The sequence below is a fragment of the Dermacentor variabilis genome, chromosome 1, assembly GCF_050947875.1.
Source record: "Dermacentor variabilis isolate Ectoservices chromosome 1, ASM5094787v1, whole genome shotgun sequence".
Lineage (NCBI taxonomy): Eukaryota > Metazoa > Arthropoda > Arachnida > Ixodida > Ixodidae > Dermacentor > Dermacentor variabilis.
The window spans coordinates 211,758,026-211,783,452 of NC_134568.1; the positions used below are offsets into that span (position 1 = coordinate 211,758,026).

Sequence of the window (25,427 nt, forward strand, 5' to 3'; positions counted from 1 at the left end):
GCAAAGGGTAATAATCGGTTCTCAGACAACGGTTTACAGTCACTTTGTAGTCTCCGCATATGCGAACTTTGTTGTTAGCCTTGGGTACGACTACTAGGGGCGTAGCCCAATCACTTTGCTGTACAGGCACAAGTACTCCAGATTCCACTAGTGAATATAATTCCTGTGCTACGGCGTGCGTCCCAGTGCAAATGGCACAGGTCAATGCTTATAGAAAACAGGTGTACTGCTGTCTTTTAGCACTAGGTTCACCAATGTGTCAGCTATCAGTCCTAGTGCCGGCTCAAACACTTCCGAAAATTTTTCGATGACTGCGGCTGATTTATCAAGACCGATATTACATATGCACGTCCAATCCTGCTTCAAAGCCTCTAGCCAATTACGGCCCGACAAGTGTCACACATTTGTGGTGTTTGGACTACAATTAAAGGCGAGGCCGCTGTTTGGCCATTGTGCTCTACACACACCGTCAACTTGACTGTAATTGCCAGCGGGACACCTCCATACGTTTTTAGTCGTAAACTACAACTTTCTAGAGATAAGTAAGACCAAAATTGCCAGTACATCTTTTCGACATTCCTACCTGCCACCCTAACTTTCACAATGTAGCTACCGTCATTACTCTTACATGAAAAAATATGGCTAAGCAAAATATCGATCTCACCACTTATACCGTCTGAGTTAACCCAGTGCTCTCCTCAAGGGCGTGTACTGAACGTGGCATCGTTCTGCAGACCCTTGCCAGCTGTCCTACCTTTCTGCAGGAACGGCATCAATATTTGCAAAAGGGGCAGGTTGTGGCGGTATGCATTGATACGCAACGGAAACAGTCCGTTGATTCGGCTTGCCACTCCGTGCTCTTGCTCATGCGGTGGCCTCGGATTTTCTTTGTTGGGGTTGCTGGACCAGGCTCACCTCGCTGAGGTCTTTAGGGTGAATCTTCCTTGTTTCGGTGTGAGCGAGTTCCCCGCTTTTGGCAAGGTCGTAAGCAGCTTGGAACGTCAGGGTACTCTTCTTGAGGAGCTCGGCTTGTGCTGTTTCGTTTCTCAGTCCAGCCACGAACCGATCCCGCAAAACATCATCCAGGAATTGCCCGAACTCACAGGATGCAGCCAACCTTTTCAGTTCTAATGCAAACGTAGCAACTGGTTCGTTTTCTTGCTGCAACTGACGGGACTGACGGTTGAACTGGAATCTTTCCACCATCACCAAGGGCTTCGGTGAATAGTGCCCTTTGTGAGCCCTGACCAGTTCGTCATATGTTTTGGCTTAGGGCTTCACTGGGGCCAACAAATTCTTCAATGTGCAGTAGGCCTGTTTTCTAATGGCAGTAACAAAAGTGGATACCTTCAAGTCGTCGCTGACCTGGGTGGCATGGATGTAGTGTTCAAAGCGTTCCACATAAGATTCAAAGTCTTCGTCTCCCTCCTCCGTGAACGCCTCGAAGCGACAAAAGGAAGCCATGCTGTGGTAGTCCGCCTAGACGCCTGCTGTTCCCAAACTGCTGGAGCCACAACCAGCACTTCAGCCGAGGCCCGGCTATCGTCCGCTGTGAGAATCCCATCTTCGTCGCCATTGTTGTGTCTTCAAGTATGAAGTAGCCTACTTGCCAGAACACATGTTTATTGCCACTTGCAATACCATGGAAAAGAACCACAAGGCACTTACGTGGCCATCTTATATAGCTATACACAGCTACTAATCAGTGACATCACAGACACGCACACAGGTACGTGCGTTCTATCTCAGATACAACAATTCAAGACCTCAGTGACGTCAGTGTGCCCCTACACGTTCTATCTAAGGGTTGATGACACAACAGTGATCACCAGCATTACAGAATTTTTTTCCATTGATTCTATTCAGTTAACATCCACTATCCCGGCAATAGTGGAGGCACAGCTTTGTGCAAGCCAATGGCAAAAGACAAAAAGAACGAAAAATAAGAAATATTAAAAAATTTGTGTTCATCATATTAAAAGTGCAGCTCCATTGACTACACTTCATTGAAGAATTTCTTGCTGAGCTAGCTGGTGAATCATTACATGCACATTACGCATGGGCAGATAGACACAAGGAAAAATGCAAGTCTCTGGTTCATTGTTCATTCTCTCTGTTTTTCTTATGTGCATGCCTATTCATGTCTAATGTTAATGCATTAGCTTTTAAAGGGACCGACAACTGATGTTTCTGGGATCTATGTATTTTTATGTATCCATGTTTTCCTTACGTATTCATGATGTAAAGCATAGCGACAAGGGTGCCCAGTCTTGCAGTGAGTACATCAAAAAAGCAACAGAATATTTTTTATAGAAGTTTTTGATACGCAGACATGATCATGTAGCACTGTGCCAGAAGCAGTGATAAGTGAATGCAATAGTGATTGTATGCTGGCATGTGAGTGAAACTGACAATAGGGGCAGTCCCAGCATAAGAAATTTACCTTTTGCTTATCAAGGTGATCTTCATGCAAATCATGCTTTCAAAACAGCTGAAATATTGCTACAGAAATATATACATGTATTTTTCTATTTTCTGTAAAGCTGCATTTTATGTTCTCGTCATTTCAAAAAGCCAAAACAAGTACTGCTAGTAACGCTTGTTTGGCAGTACGAACATGGATGTGTGAGTTTTGTATTACGCTAGCATAATGAGTTTTGTATCTCGACAGAAGATCAAACCATAGACAAAATAGGGAATTAGCAAGCTCCTACATGTACAAAATAACTTATGCACTACTAGCCTACTACAGTATTAGCAGTTGTGTCCTCTAAAAATAGACACACAGACAGCACCACTCTCAGAGTCAGTGTGGGGCGAAAACTTCTTTGTGACGTTCATGTCATTCCTGTTTGCTGCAGTACTGCCTGCAGTGGCCTTCCAAATACATGCAGAGATTCCGCTTATGCCACCACTGTCAAGAGTGTGTGTGGGGACCCCATACAAATTACCAAGTGCCAAAGCTCTGCAACAGTGCTGTGGTTAGTGCATCCAGCTGCCAAATGTACATTATATTAGCCACGGGGCATAAGTTGAAATGCCAGTGGTGAGAAATCTTTGCTTTTTTCTGCCCTTTGACAAGGGTGAAGCTGAGGACGATGACGATGGTCATGACATGATGATGGGCGGCGGCATAACAGGAAGGAGGGACAAACATAGCATACCTTTTCATGCTTTTAATGCTGTCACAGTAAAGCATGTTGCAGTTAATGTCACCTAACTTTGTGTACACCAATCAGTGATCTTGTGGAGCAGCTCTAAAGTTAGTATAAAGGTTGTTGTAGCATGCAGTTTTATACAGCTTTGTTTATAGATATGAAGTTATAATGCATTTTTTAAACTGCAAGCACTCTGTTGGATTCTATCAACATAAAGCAAAATTTTAATTTCCCCCCTAACCTTATGACACATTTTGGTCGGTTGTTGGTCCCTTTAAACTTGACATCATCTGCAGGGCCATATCGGACATGTGAGCACATCTGTTGAATGAAGCAAAATTACTGTAATATGTGGAAGAAAACGGTGATGCTGCCCGCATACACAACTTGCCTGCTTTTGGAGTTTTACAAGTACACAGCAGATTCCCCTTCAAACAGCCTCTTCACCAAACCCCGTCGGAAATTTTGATTACACTGAAAGTTGTAAAGCACTATCCAGAGTGTTCTACACAGCAAGAACTTTTCAAATCATGATGTTTAAGGTTGCAAAACTGTAAAGTGGGTTATGAGGAATGCTGTAGTGAAAGGCTCCATATTTAGTAATAGTTAAACAAAAGCAAACAAAACATTGAAAGATAATGGTGCAAGGAGACAAAATACCCTTTGTGCAGTAGGGGCTCTCTCTTACTTCCTTGACCTGTACCTGCAAGCAACATTGCCCTCCTCCCTTTATTTCCCCATTTGGAGCTGAAGGCCCACATGACATTTACATCACGACCCTATCTTCCTTTCTTTTCTCTCACTCTCTTCTTTTCTTGCTGCACAGTACAGCATGGGTGGCGGCTTTGCGCATTCTACTTTTCACAAGGATTCCCTTAGTTGTTGGCATTGTTGCTGGCGGCACATGCGGCATAGACACCAGTGACAATGCTTCTGCTGCCAGGGAGAGAGGCTCTTCCTGGAAAGGGCATCAATATGCTCTCATGTGATTGAGGTCTATCATTTAGTAAGTGTACGTATGGGTACCAAGCTTAATACATTTACACTCCATATCAAATTGCATAGGTGCGCTAACATTTCTAGAAAAAGTTCTGCACATCATGCACTCACTCTGTACATGTTCAGCAAGCTATTACCTTGTGATTTCGAAGCTGCTTTCCAGTTTTAAAGCCTTTGCCGCAGACATCGCAAAGGAAAGGCCGCTCCTCCCCATGAGTGCGCTTGTGTAGGTTTTCCAGCTTGCTCAGACTGTACGTGCTGCACCAGAGGCAACAGTTTTTCAAGTCACAAAGTGACTTGCAGGGGAAAACAGTGAGGGGAAACAAGGAGTGCGATACACACAAAACGAGTGCTGTCCATCAACAAGAGTTGATAGAAAGCACTTGTGTTATGTATCTCAGTCCCTGTTTCTTGCCCTGTTTTCCACTATTCATGCAATACCACAGTATCACATACTTTTGCAGTTCACACAGTGTATAGACCAAATATTGAATAACATCTTGGACTTTGAATGCAATGCTTTCAAGTGCAACTGGCTAATTAATAGACCAAAGGTAGATGCAATGTAAGTAATGGATAAAACAGCTATGTTGTGAAAGATCCAGGGGGGCAAAATGAGGAAGAGTGGGGGGGGGGAGGAAGGGCGGGGGCTTCAGTGGCTTCTAAAATGTTATTTCAGTTCCTGTGTCCTGTGCTGCCCTCATTTCTACCAGCTGTCCCAACTAAATGTCACCAAAATTAAGAAAATAATGATTGCTTTATGCAAACGGCACTAACTGCATGTTCATGAAAGTTGTTGGTGTTAGTCATGAGTACACTTTACATTTTGTGGAAATAAGTATGTTTTATTTATTAACTTTTTATTAGCTTACTTAATTAAAAAGATGTAAATTAAAAAGTAGTGGACGTTGTTGAAAAATGACTGATAACAATTTTAAGCAACCTATGTTTTGTGTGGTCCTGTTCTGTCAAAAAAAGAAGGTCTGCAAAATTTTAAAAATACCATGTGACAATGCACCCACGTGCCAGAGACTGCAATTGTCTACAACATAAACCGCATCAAATAAAGCCTAGGCTATCACACTGCGAATCAATGGCCATGCCCTTTCCCCAATGCCCCTGTCAGTAGCCTCCGGTGCGCATCTTTAGTTTGCATCAAATGTAAAGCCCTAGCTTCGTATGTGTTCAATATGAACATTATACATGATGATGAGTTTTACATCTGAGACTGCTGCTACCAGTGTTCCGGCTCCGAAATTGGAATGACTCTGGAATCACTGCACATTTTCGCAACCCCAGAATGGAATGGCAATGGAATTATGTCTTTTTCCAAAAATAGAGCGCTTTTTTGTATACATGCTCTTTTTTGTCAAAGTATGCCGAAGAACCAACGAGCCTACATTCAAACATTAGCAAGCCAGGGCCTTGAATCTAACAATAAAGCAGTATTCTCAAAATGGATTGGCTGATTACAAGCAAGGTACATTTATAAGCAATGTGCCTACTACAATTCTGTCCTTATAGACTGAGTTGCTCTGAAGTTTGCCTCGATTCTTCGCATAACTGCGGCTCTATGCTGTTGGTATCCGTTGTGTGGAACTATGACGGTGGCATACTCCCCCCCCCCCCCTTCTTATGCATGGTTATTTATTATTATTTTTTTTTTACCTTGGTGGTGCCTTCACCCTGGCTGCCTGCTGTCTCCCCACCCTTCACTTTTGTTTATGCTTCTGTCCCCATTGGCAACTCGAACGCATGTTCAAAAAAGCACTTCTCTAAGTTGGGATGCGTACTGATGCTGGTGCAATGCTTGTGTTCACTGCAAGCTTTGGCATGCCAGCTTGTGCACCGTCTCACGTTGTACTCCTACGCCAACCCTTTTGCAATACTGTCCCCCTTGTCTAGACACATGGATGCCTTTGCCCGAAACTCTGTCAACAAAGGTCTGCAGGTAAGCGCAGCACATAGGTGTACATGATGAACTGCGCACCCTCTCCCTTCATACAGTGAGAAAGAGAGAGAGAGAGAGAATAAACTTTTGAAAGCATTGGTTCGAGAAGCCAGCAGAAGCAGGAGAGCCCACATAACTGCTGCCATGGCGGCACCTCCCCGAGCCATGACGCGACAATTTACACCGATGGAAAATGCACGTTCACTCTGTTCTAGGGTGGGTGGGTGAAGGGGAGGGAGGGTGGAGGTTCGGGTGGTGCTGCCGCTGCGCTGGCGCCTGCCGGTGGCTAGAGAAGCCCAATGGTTCATTCCGTAGCTTGCTCATACTGTGAATCCTCGACAATGCTTCAAAACATCCCCCTCGGCTTTCTGTGCTAACACCCCCGCCCTCCTTTCCAGCCTTCTATTGCAAATAAAAGGCACTTCCATAACGCACTGCCACACTGGCTCCTGTGCCCAGTGGCTCATGCACGCAGTAAATCTGCCAACATGGCACATTGGAAAACTTTTTTAAAAATTATCTGAGAAGAAAACAAACAAGCTGCATGCTGCAAGCTTTGCTCCAAAACTATACATGCGGTAATTGAAGTTTCATCTAATTTGATTCGGCACCTAAAAAGAAAGCATAAAAGTGAGTATATGCAACAAGAGAAGGAGTTGGTAAGCCAGCCGAAGATAACTTCGGCCTTCACCGCTGGGTACAGCTCTGTGCCTGTTCATCGAAAGGCTGCTCTTGACGACGCCATAATCAACATGATCTACACTGACGTGGAGCCCTTTCATGTTCTCGAGAGGGAGGCATTCAAACAATTTATAACAGTAAGTTTGACAATATTATACAGGGTGTCTACCAAGTTGACATTTCCAAATTCCCTGAGTTTTCCAGGTTTTCCCTGAGTGCCTTTGTGAAATTCCCTGAGTGATGCAGAACTATGTTTTATGTCAAGACGGGCTGCAACCATATCGCCCGATTCTGTCACTCTTTAGTAAGCATATGAAAAAATGTTTTTAAAAGAACCGACTTAATCCATTTTGAATACTAAGGAGTAGTGTTTATGTTATTCAAAAAAAAAAGAATAGAAGGGAGAGGTTAGTAAAATGCACAGCAAATAAAATGTCTTCGAAAGAAATTACAAATCGAGTCAGACATTCTCAAATACTAATAAAAAAGAGATGCATGCAGAAGCAAATATTTTCGTTCTGAGCTATTTATACTAATTGATTGCAAGCTCAGTGGTATGAGGCCCGAATTTTGTCACAATTGAGTTTCTCTCAACAGCTCATAAGTCAACCTTAACTGTCCTGACATATACTCTCAGCCTGCATACGACGCCTCAGTGTTGTGTTTCCCTGCTTTAAAGAGTTTATTTTGGTCTGTATGAGGGACACCTGCATCTCGGCGTCAGCCAAGAGTGTTTTTTGAGCTCAGGCTCCTTCAAAGAAGCGCTTGCGCACTTTGTTCCTTAATCCGTCGGTCCTTTCTGTTCTCGTGCCCCTTTTGTCGCGCGTTCGCACTACGGACCATTTGAAGCATACTCGTGGTCAGTTTACAGTAAAACATCTAATTTTTCTGACCCCCTAGGGGCCGCGAAAACTTCCGAAAAATCAGGCAGTCCGAAAAAAATGCATGTCTTTTACTGCTCTTAAGGGCTCAAATCGACACAGGCACATCTGGAAAAGCTCTTAATGCTTGTCAGTACACTTATTAGGCATAGCGGTGCTCCTACTATGACAGCAGAGGGCGAGTGCACGCGTGTAAAACTAAGGAATACATACTGTGTCCCGTGACAATTGCCCCTTCCTACGCTTGTTAAGCTTCACCGCAATACTTTTGCTAATGCTTCACCGCGTCATATAACTGTACCGAGATGAAACTAACATTCAGGAACCAGCATTATGGAATGCGCCGTGCTTTCCGAGCTTCGAAGCCAAAATTATTGCTGACAACAGAGAAATGCAGAAACACGGCACCGAACGGAAAGAAGCTTAATAGCGAATGTCGAAGCAGCTAGGCGTAGCGTTGCCGCAGTGGTTGCTACGGCTGCTAGCGGATCTGCGTGCGATAGCGCCGGTTCGAGGCGGCGAGGTAATCAAAATGGCAGCGGTGGTGGCTTTGATTAATGCCGTTTCGGACCTGCGGTCATGCAGACCGTCCGGAAAATCGGACGGCAGAGAGTTCTTGCGTCCTAAAGTTCAGACGTTCTGATACATTGACTCTATGGGGTACGTGGTGGTGCCGCGAAGCCGTCCAAATGATCGAGAATCCGGAAAGTCGGTCGTTGACTCTACACTAGCAACTCCTCCAGCCGATGACAGGGCGTCAAAGACGATTCATTACAATTCCTCTCTGTTACTCGAGCCAGCATAACCGCGACTTTCGACCCTTTCAATAAAATTGCAGCTAATTTTCCCTGATAGAGGCACAAATTCCCTGAGTTTTCCCTGAGTTTTTCCAGACTACTAAAAATCCCTGAGAATTCCCGGTTGGTAGACACCCTGTTACAAGCTGCCTTTCATCAAAGTAACTTCTTTGTATTCTTTCAGATTCAGGTCGCCATCCCAGGCTACAAGTTGCCATCGCGGGATGACCTCAAAGAGAAGTTCCTGCCCAGGAAAGTATCAGCACTGCAGACCAAAATATCATTCTTTGGCGGGAGTGGAGCATGTCTGTATCACACTAGAAGTGTGGACGTCGCGGTCTACGGAGGGCTTCCTGGCTGTCGAAGCAACATTCATGGACAGCAACTTCACGGATCACATGTTCCTCCTCAGGTTCCCTCGCTTGGCGGCGACTCACACAGCTGCTCGGATCTGCTCCAAGTATGACACAGCGTTGCTGCAGTGGAACAACGCTGACAAGGTGAAGTATGTATTTTCATACAATGTCCCCTCCATTAACTTTTTTATTTCATTTTTCAGGACCTTCGCGTGGTGACAGATAACGTTTCATCACTGATAAAAACGGAAGAGGACGATGATGCTGACAATTTTGACGACTGCCCGGAACACTTAACCAAGGAGCTTTTATGCGAGTTCTATCAGTTGGAGCAATTTCGATTTGGCTGCACCGCATACAGCCTGTAGCTTGCCGTAAAAGATATCATTTGGCAGGTACGAGCTATTAAATAACATATTGGTTTCATGTTATGTGCATTGATACATTATTTATTTATTACTATATTCATGAACAATTGTTCGGGAGAAGCTTCGTTAAGTAATGTGGCACGAATGCATGCACAAAGAATGTATGAATATAATAATTGCAGTTTGAAAAGGAAGGGCAGACAGCTGCGCTTATTACAGTTTTGATGCTTTAAAGCTTTGTTATGCAACTACCCCAGCTCAAGCTTAGCCAAATTTTCGACCATGCTTCGCTTTTTCATCTTGGGGATTTGTGGTACATTTGCTGCCGTGGCCAAAGTAACAAACTCTGCTTCCCATCAAATAGTGGCTGTGGATCATTCTTCTGCCGCAGGCCAGGCACCAAGCTTACGCAATTTCGAGGTCTGATCTCACTACGTCAATCAACTGTTCTGAAATACCCCTAAAGACAAACAAAAACAAAACTGGCACACCATGTAAAGAACACTCAGAGTCTGCTGAAGTTACATTTTAAAAGATTTGGATTTGGTTGATTCCTTGTTCAAGCCATTTTTGTCTTATTGTATTTTGTGCTTCTTGCTAATTTTCTCCTTTCGTGATCTCCCTCTCCTTTTTTATTTTGGATTAACCCCCCCCCCCCCCCCCCGCCCGGGAAGATGAAATCCTGCGCATGTCGTTCCTTCTAGTACAAATCGCTGTGCCCATAAATACAGTTGGTTGGTATATAAGACCAGTCAGCGAGGCAGCAGTCTGCTGCTAGTATGTTTATTTGAATTATGAAGCCCATTTCATTAAGATAATACCAGCTGTAGTGCCGTAGCCATGAGACTACGTGCATCACATTTATTTCTAAAGAATAGGAAGGTGCAGCCTATGCATTAATATGCACTCACTTTATCGTAGCACTGGAAAAAACACATTTGTCTGTCCCCACTTTATTTTGCCTAATGCAGTCTTGAAGAGTGTCAGTGTGTTGAGTGCAATACCGTATGAGATTACATATGTCATCATTTTCTTTCTAAAACTCTATTGCATTGCACGTTTGTTGTTTGTGCTACCTATACTTGCAGTGACAATATTCCCTAATTGCCGTCCTCGCTTTATTTTAGGACTCAAATGCTGAGGAAGTCGTACAAAAATGTGGCACCATCTTTGCATCTATACACAAGAGCACCGCCGACACGGAAGGTGTATTGAATGTGGCCGGTGTGCATTTGGAAACTCACAATGCGACGAGGTGGAACTTGCAGTTGTGAATGATGAGAATGCTCGTTACCACTTGTTTGAGTCATCCAGGCCTGACAGAAATCCTGCACGTGTGCAAGAAGGCTAAACTGTCTAAATATGAACTGAGGCTGGCAACAGCTTGATTGAGCTTCTCTCCCATGTAGAGGAAGCCACGCAGTTGCTGCAGAAAAGGCACAAAATAGTCGGGCTTTTGCTTCCTGCGTTGCGAAATAACGAAGTTTCTCTTGCGGATACCTTAAAGGGCCCTTTACCAGGTCTGGCCATCTTGAGCTGACAAGCGCAGAGCATACAATGCGCACCAACAATCATGTTTGCAAAGACTTACATCACTACGCCCCGCAGAAAGGTCTGAAATTTCCATCTGAATGCCCTTTTCCCTTCTCCTCGCGGCCACTGCGCTCCAAGCTGGACGGTGATGTTGCTCGTGGTGACATGCGACTTCGAGAATTATTCAAGGCACCACCTGTTATTTGTGTGATTTGTTGCTTGAATTGACGAACTGAAGTATACAGAAATAATAAAACACACAAAAGGAATGTTTGCGTGTTTTTTGTTTTACTTCGCACTGAAACAAGAGAGATGTACTTCCGCTTTGTCTGCTTGTTCCCACGGTCGTGCAGTCACATGCGCAGGTACCGAAACTATGCCATTTTCTACAGTGTTGCAGCGCGTGATCATGTGCTGCGATCCGCTTGTTCAGCCTCAGTATTCGTGTAGCACTGAATTATACCACTAGTCATGTGTCCTTGTGCACAGCACACAAAATCGTGTGCTGTGCGAATGAGACAACAGCTCATATCCGACGCTGTCAGCGGAAGTGCGTTAAAGAAAGAAAAAGAAAAAAAAGTGAGGAGAAAAAAAAGAAAGAATGAGTGTGGGACCTGTGACGTATGCGTGACACGTTCCTCGAGCTACGGTATAGGAATACTTTGTTTAGCGCAAAAAGACAGACACAAGAAAGACGACAGGACAAGGCGCTACTCTCAACTGACATCATTTTATTGCGTCACTCCTTTATAGACCGCTCAAACCAGAGGAACATGCGCAGTGAGCACCATGCGGTGGAGCCACCAACATCCGATCCCAAGAGCGCACTCATGCGACAGAATCCAAAAAACCAAATTCAGCGCTGTACAAGGTTAAGGAAGGCACACTAATGCACTGTGACCCCAATGACTGAATGAAAAATGCTTCTGATAACTCTCGGGCGGTGGTGTCACGACTCTTCTTCAAAATTGTGGTATCACGAAACATGGGTTTGCACTTGCATGTTTGACAATGCTGAGCCAAATCCGAACCTGTGCCTGTTGGTATAGATCGCTCATGTTCTCTAAGGCGCTCGTTAACACAGCGGCCTGACTGCCCTACATACACTTTGCCACATGACAAGGGAATTTTATAAACCACACCGACGCTGCAATCTACAAACTTCACGGGGTTCTTTTCACAATCAGGTTTTTTACTTGTTTTAGAAATACGGCTGCACAACATCGACAGTTTCTGAGGAGCGGAAAACACTACCGGAATTTTGTATCTGGTGGCGACGTTGTTCAGATTGTGAGCCACTCTGTGGCAATACGGCACAACTTCAGGCCTTTTCTTTTGTGTGCTGCAGTTACTTTTATGCCGCTTGCCTTTCAGTTTTTGAAGCAATACCTCCGAGACTGATGTCACTACCACACTTGGGTAACCAGCAGCCTGCAGCCTATTTAACTGTGCAAGGAAACTCATGTTCGCAGAGTGATGACAAGACTTCTTTAAGGAAGATTCTAAACACATCAAAGCAATGGCGCGTTTCACAGTCTTTGAGTGCGCAGACGCGTAAGGTTAATGTTCTTTACGTGCACGTGGCGAGTACATCCAACAGGCGTGGCCTGTTTGTAAGGATAGCTGCAAATCTAAAAACTGGAGTTTACCGTCCCTAGATAGCTCATGTGTGAAAGTTAAACCTTTGCCATTGTCATTGAAGAGAGTTAAAATATCAGCTATCGTCATGGAGCATTCGTTGTTAGTCTGTTTTACCACAACAAGAAAATCGTCAACATATCTAAAAATTTGAACCGAGTCATTGTTTAAGGCACTCTTAAGAGCGCGGTCGACAAACGATAAAAAATATTACAAAGAGCAGGCGCCACACATGAGCCAATACACACACCATTTTTCTGGATAAAAAGGTTATTTTCGAACCGGATAAAAGTTGCAATTAAATAAAATTCAAGAAGAGACATGGAACTTTCCGAAGACAACCCGGTCGCATTGCGAAAATCCACCTCGCCACTTTCTTCGATGCACGTCATCACACTGCGAAATAGCTCATCATGCGGTATTGAATAGCAAAGATTTTAGACGTCAACAGAAAAAATGTCGGATACTGAATGGTTGTCTTCCAGAAAGGAAACAACATCGAAAGAATCCTTTATGCCATAAGGATCGTCAATAGTTAAATGCTTCAACTGTCTTTGCAAAAAGCGGCTAACCAAAACCTGCCAATAGTTGTTTTCACTGACTATTGTACGGAAATGCACATCCGGTTTGTGCGTTTTTGCAGTTAAAAAAACCTCTAGAGCAAGTACCTTACATTGTTTTACATCTTTCACAATCTTGGTGAGGCCTATGTTTTCCAACAAAGAAATGGCATTGCGTTTTACCTTCTGAGCTTTCTCATTTGCCAGAATGAAGTTCTTGTTGACAGCCTCGATGGCTTTTTTGTTGAAGACAGCAGACAGAGCTATCACAAAACCGCCCTCTTTGTCACTCAGTAACAGCCGAAGTTCATTGTCTCTAAAGAAAGATACTGTCCTTTTGATCACAGCTGTCGAAGGTGGAGCGCTCCCGGTGACGGTCCTACAAAGGCAGTCCACCCCATCGAGGAGGCACCGCTCCTCGATGGGGTGGACTTCGTAGGACCTTCGTAGGACCGTCACCGGGAGCGCGCCACCTTCGACAGCTGTGATCAAAAGGACAGTATCTTTCTTCAGTATCTTTCTTTAGAGACAATAAACTTCGGCTGTTACTGAGTGACAAAGAGGGCGGTTTTGTAATAGCCCCGTCTGTGGTCTTCAACAAAAAAGCCATTGAGGCTGTCAACAAGAACTTCATTCTGGCAAATGAGAAAGCTGAAAAGGTAAAACGCAAAGCCATTTCTTTGTTGGAAAATATAGGCCTCACCAAGATTGTGAAAAATGCAAAACAATGTAAGGTACTTGCTCTAGAGGTTTTTTTCACTGTAAAAACGCACAAACCGGATGTGCCTTTCCGTACAATAGTCAGTGAAAACAACTATTGGCAGGTTTTGGTTAGCCGCTTTTTGCAAAAAGAGTTGAAGCATTTAACTATTGATGATCCTTATGGCATAAAGAATTCTTTCGATGTTGTTTCTTTTCTGGAAGACAACCATTCAGTAGCCGACATTTTTTCTATTGACGTCGAAGATATTTACTACTATTCGATACCGCATAATGAGCTATTTCGCAGTGTGATGACGTGCATCGAAGAAAGTGGCGAGGTAGATTTTCGCAATGCGACCGGGTTGTCTTCGGAAAGTTTCATGTCCCTTCTTGAATTTTATTTAAGTGCAACTTTTATCCAGTTCGAAAATAACCTTTTTATCCAGAAAAATGGTGTGTGTATTGGTTCATGTGTGGTGCCTGCTCTTTGTAATATTTTTTTATCGTTTGTCGATCGCGCCCTTAAGAGTGCCTTAAACAATGACTCAGTTCTAATTTTTAGATATGTTGACGATTTTCTTGTTGTGATAAAACAGATTAACAACGAATGCTCCGTGATGGTAGCTGATATTTTAACTCTGCTCAATGACAATGGCAAAGGTCTAACTTTCACACATGAGCTATCTAGGGACGGTAAACTCCAGTTTTTAGATTTGCAGCTATCCTTACAAACAGGCCACGCCTGTTGGATGTACTCGCCACGTGCACGTAAAGAACATTAACCTTACGCGTCTGCGCACTCAAAGACTGTGAAACGCGCCATTGCTTTGATGTGTTTAGAATCTTCCTTAAAGAAGTCTTGTCATCACTCTGCGAACATGAGTTTCCTTGCACAGTTAAATAGGCTGCAGGCTGCTGGTTACCCAAGTGTGGTGGTGACATCAGTCTCGGAGGTATTGCTTCAAAAACTGAAAGGCAAGCGGCATAAAAGTAACTGCAGCACACAAAAGAAAAGGCCTGAAGTTGTGCCGTATTGCCACAGAGTGGCTCACACTCTGAACAACGTCGCCACCAGATACAAAATTCCGGTAGTGTTTTCCGCTCCTCAGAAACTGTCGATGTTGTGCAGCCGTATTTCTAAAACAAGTAAAAAACCTGATTGTGAAAAGAACCCCGTGAAGTTTGTAGATTGCAGCGTCGGTGTGGTTTATAAAATTCCCTTGTCATGTGGCAAAGTGTATGTAGGGCAGTCAGGCCGCTGTGTTAACGAGCGCCTTAGAGAACATGAGCGATCTATACCAACAGGCACAGGTTCGGATTTGGCTCAGCATTGTCAAACATGCAAGTGCAAACCCATGTTTCGTGATACCACAATTTTGAAGAAGAGTCGTGACACCACCGCCCGAGAGTTATCAGAAGCATTTTTCATTCAGTCATTGGGGTCACAGTGCATTAGTGTGCCTTCCTTAACCTTGTACAGCGCTGAATTTGGTTTTTTGGATTCTGTCGCATGAGTGCGCTCTTGGGATCGGATGTTGGTGGCTCCACCGCATGGTGCTCACTGTGCATGTTCCTCTGGTTTGAGCGGTCTATAAAGGAGTGACGCAATAAGATAATGTCAGTTGAGAGTAGCGCCTTGTCCTTCTTGTGTCTGTCTTTTTGCGCTAAACAAAGTGTTCATGGATTTGCACCAACTAGCCCGCCAACGCATTGTGCTGTACGGTATAGGAGAATGCAGGGAAGGAATTTCGCTTGCGGAGGCTAGATGGGGTGAGTGGCGAAAGCGTCTTGCTTGGAGCCCGTCTGCTGAAATCATGGGTTCGCGGCAGTGAAATATTTCTATCTCGGCTACTAATGAGCCGATTTGAAAAATTTTTTGGGCAGAATGCTCCTTAGAGGACACGTAACAACTTCCAGCATATAACCAAACTTAGCTATGGGGCCTGGTGAGGGGCCCTTTAAGCAAAGGCACCCTGCTTTGCAAAGAGGCGGCTGGAGGCCTACAGCTTAGCCTGGAGAAGTAGTTAGCAAGCACATGGACTGACTCTGTTTTTTTTTATGGGTGCCCTCCTAGACCCATGGTTTAACTTTTCTTGGTGTTAAGCTGCAACAAACGAGCAGATGCGTTCTGCTGTGCTCGGGAGGAGACCTTTTTTGTTGAGGCAGGGCAGCACCATCACCATCACAAATGCAGACTCTGAAGCAGGGCCAAGCAGACTAACGTTTAAAAACATCAGACAAAATGAAAATGCCCACTAAGACAATATGCCTGGATCCATTGCGGGGGAAATTTCTCTTTACCTTACAGAGGGAACTTGCAGAGACACGGTTAAGCCCCTGACTTATTGGAAAGCGAATGCTAGCCACTTTCCCTTGCTTTCTCACCTCACAAGGGTAGTTTTCACTGTGAATGCGACGTCACCTGATGTGGAAGGTGTGTTTTCTACGGCATCCCTAATAATGACAGCGAAGCAAAATCGGCTGTCAAGCCCCTCTTTCGAGCAGCTCATGTTTGTGAAGCACAACACATAGTTAGGTAGAAGGCAATTGTTCTCCCCCTTTTTTTTTTTTAGAGCTAACCGCTGAAGCAGCCACCCTTTACACTTCGGGTTTTAAAAACTAAACAGCGAAGCATCCATTTAGCTCATGACATTTTGTTGCAAAATTTCGAGGAATAAAACCAAAATAAAGCTTCTTTTTGCACCTTGCACTGCTTGCGACCTTTATTGCAGCATTTAAAGATGGCAAGGACACCTGAGCAAAATACGCGATGTCGTCATTTTAGCATTAACACATTTAAGCTTAAACAATATTAAAACATCGCAAGCTATTAAAACATGCTGACCAAGCAAATACTATAGCTAGCAGGAGAACTGCCCCTATGGGAATTAGTAGGGTGGTTGTACTGTATTATATATGTCACCAAGCTACTATCCGTCGACTTTGGTAATGTGTTTTGCGTATTTCTACAGTTCATAACATGTCTGATGACATCAGCTTTAGGGTGCCTTTATCGGTAACTCGATAAAACTACCAAGATGCATTTCCTACGTTGGGGAATTACAGGAATGGAAGTGAACTGCCCGGCCATTCCTGGAGTGGGAATGGGTGAAGCATTTTCATTCCGAGGAATTGAAAGGAATGAAATTGGAATGGAATGGGGGCACCCATTCTGCAACCCTGGCTGCTACTGCTGGCACGCAGACATGTCATGTGGCATATTTAAAAATTTTCCAGAATTTCTTTTTTTGTTGGAAAAGATGTCTGCACAAGATCTAGGTTTCTTTAAGTGCTGTTATCAGTCATTTATTGACACCTTCCACAACTTTCTCATTGACCCCATATCGATTAGGTTAGTTCAAAGTTAGCCAATTAAACAGGAATTAAATAATTATTCCTGCATAATTTAATAAAGGTACAAATGACTAGCATGAACAATGCCCATCACCATACATCGGACACCATTTGCATAATTCCTCTGTTATATTTTAATTGGAACAGCAAGTATATACTTTTCTGCACTGAGAAAATACTACTTTCAACTCATTGCTAGAACACAGTGGAGCACATTTGAAAATTGAACAAATAAGATATAGATGTGAGGACAAATATCACATTCAACAGGTTTACTCTGCAAAGGATGTTTGCAGTATAATAGGGCATGGCCACCTAGCTTGAGCTAAGGTCAAGAAATATACTAGTGCAATCTAAGTGGGAATAAACATCGTAATATCAGCAGTCATCCTTGACAACGTCTTGCATTTTGTTTATTTACTTAAGCACAATTTTCAAAATACATTGTTTAAACATTTGTACGTCATCACCTTTCCTTCTTATTTTTCTCTTTTTTTTCTTTTCTTTGCTTTGTATAGTGGGCAAGCTAAAGCAAAACGTTGGCATGTGGCAGTTGGCTTGCACAAGGTGTGCACGGGCTCCGGGTGACCCGAAAGCCCGTACCAGACCTGGCCCAAAGGATGTGCTCAGGCAGCCCGACATCATCTCGATTTGGGCTCAGGCTGGGCTAAGGCCACTGTGTCATTTTGTTAGGCAGGGCGGGCCTGGCCATGTACAGAGCCCAATTCGAACCCAGAATATGGATATTATGGCAGAAATGTCCTTGTGCACAACATGCAGAATTTGTTTGAAGAATTTGAAAATGCCTGTTTAAAGCCCGAGTCACTGGACGACTTGTTGTTCTTGCTAGTTAGTTACGATGTGGTTGTGTGTGTTTTCCGAATATAGTAGTCTTTGTATGTTTAATTAATTCTTAATTCAACAAGGTAAATAACATTTAATTCAATCTGTACAATTATTTAGTCCTTTCAACGAAGTCTCACAATGTCAGGCAGGGCCCAGCGGGCCTGGAAATATGGCCCGTGCACAACTTGCATGTCCCTTCTGTACTGTCCGTTGACATGGTACAAACTAATCAATCCAGTTCTTTGTCAGACCTGGTGAACCTAGTAAGGTGACAGGAAGTTCATTATGTCGGTGGCTGCTATGGTGGTGGTGTCAGCCACAGCTCGGGCATGACACTGCATGCGCATGCTGCCTCAACATGCTAAGTGATGCAAAAGAACAGAGCTATCACAAATTTTTTCCAGCCATCAAAAATAATCAGTGCTTTGTAGCTTTAATGGGGTTTCTAGGGTCTGCAGACAGTAAAAGTGATTCATTCATGGCGTGTTTGAAAGCAGTGCTGTCATGATGAACTAGCTGGCCCTGCAAGGTATATTTAGAATATTGCAGGTCTTGCATTCAAGGCAAAAAGAAATGTGTACTTTGAAAATAGAACAATGCAAACAGTCAGGTTCAGCACCTTCAACAATAGTGTACCGCTTTCTTAAATAAAATTTCAGACCAGGAAGCTTAGTTAATTATTCTTCATAAGCTGCTTATGTGGAGTGTAAGAAATACCCAGAGTTGCACGGTACTGCAAGAAGCGTAGCAATATTTTTGTGCACATCCAAGTGAAAAGGCACATGTCACATTCTGTGCTCAATTGCTAGTCACATTTTGTGGTTTTCTGAAACAACTATGAAAGGCAGGGAGGATAAATAATATATTGATGCCAATACTTTGTCACCTTCTGCTCATGCAAGCAAATAGGTCTTTTTGCATCCCTTTTGTACTTTGCATCTCATTTTAACTTTTTGTCGAGTCATGTGTAACAATAAGCACATAATTGAAATTGCAATAATGTTGAATAAAGAAGGCACTGAAATACCGGAAGTCGCACTGGTCACACTGATGAAGCTCCATGTCGCACAAGTGGTGCCTCCAAAGATGCCCAGTCATCGTGCGCCATCGAAGACAGACCACTGAGCACTCAGGACAGGCGAAGTCTGGTGTGTCAGCTCGGTGACATTTAATGTGATATTCCAGATTTTCCAGCTCACGGAAGCGAACATTGCAGCCCTTACGCTCACAGCTGCAGGAAAAGAAGAGGGGGCAAAGAAAATATATAAAATTTACTAAATTATTACACATTAAAGAGGAGAAAAGATTATTTACTGTCTCAAACAGCAGTAAAATTGATTGAAGCCCTAGGTAAAAAGGAAGACAAGCATAAGGGCAAGCACTGAAACCAATTTATTGAACAAATGCCACATGTTTATTCATTTTGGTTATGAAGACTATCAAAACGTAATGAAAAGAAAAAAACCTGTGAGCGCAAAGGTGGCAGTAACAAGGCTATGATATATACGGCTTTCAATAAGGCATTAGTTCATACCTACATAATACGAAACTTATCAATGATGGACACTACTTATTTACTTAATGTAATGGAATAATATCTGGTGCTGCTACTTAACTATGTTGGCTGCATTGATGATGAGATATTGTACAGCAAAATATTATTTGCTCAAACATAAACTGAACTCAAGTTTTTATGCGATATTTTTACAGCAAGGCCCTCCCAATGACCACTGCTGCCAACAACGAAAATTTCATTACCATGAACTTGAGTAAATGCGAATTTCTGTTGTACAAAGTTTTTCTGCAACAATGTCCGGCCTCACCTGCCAGTTAATTCATGCACTTCTTAGCTCCAAATGCTTACTTTAAAGGGTCCCTGAAGCACTTCACTAACTAATCATAGAATGGCCTCACTATTAAAGGTTGTCATCTCAAAAATCTCATGCCACAAAACTTTTTCGAATCCTTCACCTATAAGTGGAGTCATACCCAACTTTCACTATTCATCTCTGCTAGCACAATGAAGATACACAGTGGAGAGGCCAAGAGAGTAAAGCCCCGGCCAAAAGTTGAGTGTCGCAGCAGCGAAAGGGCTCGTTGCGGCACCCCATGGCGGCCGTGGTAGACTAGCTACGCAGCACGCTGCTGCCATCTCATAAGGCAGCTGACCCAGCTATGCGCAGTACAAAGATGAAATTATTTTTCTGCCTTTTTGAGATTGCATCCATTTATTTTTAGTTTCTTTACCAAAAAATTGGCAACTATGTATTACTGGGAATGCTCTCACGATCACGAAATCAGTCAATAGCATTGGTGGGCAAGCTGCTTTCGATGACGCTGCATGAAAACATTGCAAAAGCGAGAGCAAGTGATCTTTTGCTGGCTTTGACATGACAATGTGAATTTCCTGCTGCATGCAGTGCAGCAATATTTGGCTCACATGTTCATGGCAGCCTTTAGAACAGATCGGCAGTGTTTTCTATGTTCAAGAAGTGTTTCAAGGCCCCTTTAAGTGCATGGACCCTAAAGCAATAGTTAAAAATATTATTTGTTGCAGCTCTGTGGTGGCTATAATGTGGGCATTGAACTAAGATGGTTACATACCAACTTTTATAGAGTGCTGTAACAACAGCACCACAATAGTGAATGTGGCCTTTGAACACTTAATCATCAGCAAGCAGAAAACCATATTCTAGTTGTGTACGAGGAATTTGACACATCCACCGTCAGCAATGTTTGATATGAGTATAAAATGCAGAACTGGGGCGTATGCTGTAAGAGTCCAGCTAGTTGATTGTCCATTTCGGCTACTGCTGATTGACAGAAGCTGTACGAGCAAGAAGGAAACAAGCACTCCTTGCCTATCTCCTTCTTGCTCGTACAACTCAGCCAATTTGCGGCGATCAATATGGCCAGTCGACTTGGTAGACTCTTACAGAATAACCCCCCCCCCCCCCCCCCTGGAGCCAATTATATTATTTCTGCAAGACAGTAAAGGTGCGTACTTTCGAACAATGTAATATATGTCTGTGTCTTAGAATGCAAGTTAATGGGGCACTAAAAAGGAATATTAAGTCAACCTGTATTAATAAATTAATAGTAAACAGCCACTCTTACTGCGAGAAGAAATTTTGCGAGTCAGAAAAAATTCAGACAGGTGGCAATAACACTTGGAGGTTCTCACACCAGCTCACTATGAGGCTATGGATTTTGAAAGCGCCTACTCAAGCCTAGCTAATTGTTTATCAGTGAAGGAGCATTACATTACATTCTAAAGCAATCAACTTAACAATTTAACATTCTCTGTGCCCAGTATGGCTTTAAATAGGAGCTTGTCCAGTACTTTGGTTAACACAGGCAGACTGGGTGTTTTAACGCGGGGGATGGGGGGGGTGTAGGCGTAAACGTTAGTCGCCAGAGTGGTGCAGCCACCTGGTGGGGCAGAGCTCAACCAGACAAACACTGATCTAATACTGCACTAATGAAGCGTATTCTTTTTCATTGCTAGTCTAAATTTTCGCAGAGGCGTAACTGTGTCACGATTTGCCACTGCCGAAAAGTTTCATCAGCAGTGAAGTTGAATAAAGCTGGTCGATACAATGTTAGCTCTGTGTTTGTGTGGTTCAGCTGTGCCCCAAGAGGTTACAGCACCTGTCAAGCTGCTCACATTTACACCTCCCGCCCATCCGCTAAGACGCCCAGTCCACCTGCGTTTACCGGAACGCCAGACTAGCTAAACCTCTCTAATGTCATCAGTACTTTCTTAACAATGAAAGGAAAAATGCAGTCGAGTGCGGCAGATAATTAGATGGGATAATGAGTTTAAGAAATTAGTTAGCATAGTATCCGTTCAGTTCACACAAGCCAGGATAACTGAAAGATCGCTGGGTGGATGTCTTCTGTGTTTCAGCGAATAAGCGGACTGCGATGACTACTTTCCTTTGTGAAAGCAAGCTCATGTATGTACGTTTCGCCTGAAGAAACTTTCATTTGACTGAACGCCTTTTCGAGATATTCTAAATTTGGAGTTTTACTGTACCTATACTTATAACAGTAGCATTATCAAAGTTGGGCACATAACCACATGCAATGTAATGCAAATTTAGATGCAGCTCTCTGAATGATCAACAAAGGCATGGTCATACTCTTAATGACAGGTGCTGAAAAAATGAAGGTCTCACTTTTAAAATTTTGTATTTCATGCCCAGTGGCACCGATGGCATCAGTATCATGTCTCAGATATTGCGATTTTGTCGACATATTGGGGCTTTGTGCAGCAAAGATAGCGAATAGTTGCCAGGTTGAGTCTTTGCATACTTTTGACCTCAGTGGGAATGGGAGGAGGATATACTTTGCCTCGACAGAGGATGCACACGCGTTCCCTGTTTGGCGGTGGGTGTGCCTTCCGGTGGGATCATGGGCACATGCAGACCTCCTGTTGCACGCAAAAGATGCTAGGTAGCAGATTGAGACCCAAGAGTGCAGCCAAGTTGGCACGAAATACCATCCATTGCATACTTTTTAAAGTAGTACAACCATTATTTATCAACAATTCTGATCACATGCTGCAAGAATCACAGATGCCTTAGGAAGTTGGTGAAATGAAGTTCATTGTGGTGTCGCCAATCATTATTTTTTATCTCATTAAGCCTCTACTCATGGTAGAGGCTGCCTATTTTGAGTCCCAGAGGTGTAATATACCTACCTATCCAGCTTAGCTGTGTATTTCTCTTCAGTATCCTTTTAAAGAATAAAAGAAAAGCCAACTGAAAACAGTGCAACATTAAATACAATGTTCCGAGTGCATTCACAATAGCATGTTTACAAAAGCAGGAAGTGCAAACTTACATAAAGCTTCCCTGTTCCCTGTTGATCTTTTGCCTCCAAGCCATCTGAGAGGAGGATATTGCCGACTCACTCGTCTCATATGGCAACGTCTTACGGCACTCTTCTTTCTTCTTTGGTGTTGTACAAATGGGCTTGACAGCCTGCTTCAGTGAACCAACGGCAACCTGACATGGAGGCCCAGCTCTGAACTCTGGTAGTGCAGGTGCAGGCTGCTTTGGGGCATTATCTTGGGAGGGTGCAGGCTCAAGTAATGTCACTTCTTCAGCAGGAGTGGAAGCTCGCATCTGGTCAGGCTGGTTGGTGTAGATCCACTCCAATCGTATCTTTTTGGACTTTGCCTGGTGGGCTTGACTTAAATGACGACAACAATCATCAAGTGTGAAAAAGCCACGCCGGCACTTGCCACAAAGAAATCGCTTCTCTGCACGATTTATTGGTTGTTGAATGCTTTGCTGAACAGACCTTCTCTGCATAGTAGGGGTACATTTCTTGTTGCCTTGACGATGGGACTCTGCATGTTTAATGGCTTCAGTTTTTGATTCATGGAGGAAAAGGCAAACCTTGCAACGATAGCAGACAACCTGTTCAACAAGGTTTGCAGCAGAAAAATTCTTCTTAGCAGCTTTTTGTGCAGCTTGCTCATTTTGCGCACTTTTTGGAATGGAAGTTTGAATAAGGTCTTGTCTTCTACTGTTGTCCAGGTCCTGAGAAGCAACAGGCTGAGGTAACTTTGAAGATATGGAGGCTGGAGGAGGAACTAAATTTCCATTTTTATTCAATGAGTCACATAAACGGCTTGAGGCTCCCTCAGCCGTAGGTTGCCTCTGTGTGTCGGAGACAGATGGCTTGTTTAGTACCATATGCTGCATACTTGTCATATCACTAGAGTTTGTGTGATTGGCTGCTTTCAAAGAGCTGTTACTTGACCTTTCTTCTTGTACTGTGTGCACCTGTTGTGAGCATGGAATGTTACAATTTGATTTTTCAGTGCAATACAGGGCGTCATCCAATAACCCATTTAGTGAAGACGGCTGTTCGGATGAAACGCTGTTATTTGGAATGTTTAAGAGTGGAATGCATGAGTATTGCTGGTAAGCGGATGTGATATTGTCTACGTCAAGCACTGCCTCTGTTGGCGCCATATGCTGAACATCAATTCCAAGAGATGGCAACGATTCCGCAGGAGAGAGGTTTGACCTCTGGATGTCGCAATAAGAATACGTGGCTTCCGTTTGGTAACCATGATGCTGAGATTGTTCATTGATGTCGTGAATTTTAGTGCCGTCAACATGGTATGTTGCAACATTTTGACTTAAGCTGACTTGCATGTCATCGATATGCTTCTCCGAGGACGTTGCAGCACGAGGCACCTCTGGGCTAGTCTGAGTGTTGGTCATCTGCGCCAGAAGTGCCCACAGCTGCAAACCACCTCCGGCACGAAGCCCCGGTCGCAGCTCGGACACCGGTGGCAGGGCACCTGTTGACTGGGTGTCGGACGTGCTTGGGCCCAACATTCCGTTGGAAAGCCAAGTCGGTATAGATGAAATGTGAAGGGTGCCATTCTGACTGCATGTTGTAGGTGTGCCCCCCGAGACGTTGGCTGCTGAAGATTCCAAGTTTTCGAGGCAATGTGCAATTTGTGAAGCTTGACTAGATGCGGAAATATCGCAGTTGAGAATATCGGTTGACGACGCTCCAAAATCCATTGATGAGATTCTGCACAAGGTCTTGTAATTAGAGGCTTTTAAGCTTTACCTTCATGCTGCACTTGGCACCTGAAAGATGAAATGTCGCGTTCAGAATGACAGCCACAGTGACGACAATCCCAGTAAAGTAGTCTGCTATTAGTGGAGTATCTCGCGTATTCACTTTCGATGCGATTTCACATTTTATAGCAAGCCATAAATGAACTACACACGTTCGATTAGGAAGTACATCATCGGCACACGATCTCACATGCTCTACGCGTTGAGGGAAATTCAAAACCGCGGCACTGATTCCGTAAGCCTACGAGCACCTCGTCTAGAGGCTAGGGAGGAGAGCCCAATAAATATGGAACGATAAGCACTAGTTTTGAATTTATACAACACGCACAAGGAGAAAGTTCAATGCATCGGCAAGTAAAAAAAGTGGCCCACAAGTGCACGTCTTTTATTTACAAGCAAAATAAATTTTGTTACCTAAGGTGCATGGTCGTGTATAGACTCTACAGGGGTTCCAAATTTCATCCAATATGCCCAAGAAAAATGTGGTTGGGCTATCCAAATAAGAGCCATCCAATGAAAATTCGAGAAATAACCGCCATACCAAGGCAAGGCTGCAATTCGCCTACTTTCAGCCAATGGAGTAAATGTGCGACAACACAACCAAGAAACAGCAATGGCGTCGAAGCGTGCGCAGGTAAGCTCAGGATGCAAAATTTCTGCCTTTATTGATCTTTAAACGAAGTCATCTGGGTCTGAATATTAAAGCATACAGTTAAACATACAAACGATCAGTTTTCTGGTCATTCCAGTCAACTATATTGGCGTAAACACACCATACGGCCATGGCGGAAAGAGTATTATACCCTCACACCAAAGGCGTTTCTGAAAATAACCTCGACTCAAGACAAGAAATTTCGCTTCTATGGCCGGCGGATTGACGTCTGCTCCTACTCGGCGGCTTCAATTTGTAGTTGTAATAAAGTAGCTTAAACTTTAGGCGGAATTTGTTAAGTTAGTGTTGTAAAACTACATTATATGCGTCCTGTTTG

The 25,427-nt window shown here is 43.6% G+C and overlaps 2 protein-coding genes and 1 pseudogene across 4 annotated transcripts in view; 1 reads left to right on the forward strand and 2 right to left on the reverse strand.

Moving 5' to 3' along the window:
• The window catches only part of LOC142592512 (uncharacterized), a 40,457-nt gene extending 15,508 nt beyond the window's left edge, over positions 1 to 24,949 (reverse strand). Inside the window, exons 1-4 of the mRNA XM_075704012.1 lie at positions 24,853 to 24,949; positions 22,673 to 24,447; positions 18,852 to 19,055; positions 4,295 to 4,415 (exon numbers count right to left, since the gene is read on the reverse strand). Coding sequence (XP_075560127.1) covers positions 4,295 to 4,415; positions 18,852 to 19,055; positions 22,673 to 24,378 — 2,031 coding nt within the window. The 5' untranslated portion in view covers positions 24,379 to 24,447; positions 24,853 to 24,949. The remainder of the gene's footprint in view (positions 1 to 4,294; positions 4,416 to 18,851; positions 19,056 to 22,672; positions 24,448 to 24,852) is intronic.
• LOC142574509 (uncharacterized) lies at positions 773 to 1,464 on the reverse strand (annotated as a pseudogene).
• Positions 24,950 to 24,963: 14 nt separating the features above from the next.
• Positions 24,964 to 25,427, forward strand: part of LOC142592456 (uncharacterized) — a 155,918-nt gene continuing 155,454 nt past the window's right edge. For 2 of the 3 annotated variants that reach the window (XM_075704008.1, XM_075704010.1), the window contains exon 1: positions 24,964 to 25,072. The gene's annotated coding sequence lies outside the window, so the exon portion shown is untranslated. The remainder of the gene's footprint in view (positions 25,073 to 25,427) is intronic. The other variant, XM_075704006.1, reaches the window with a different exon arrangement.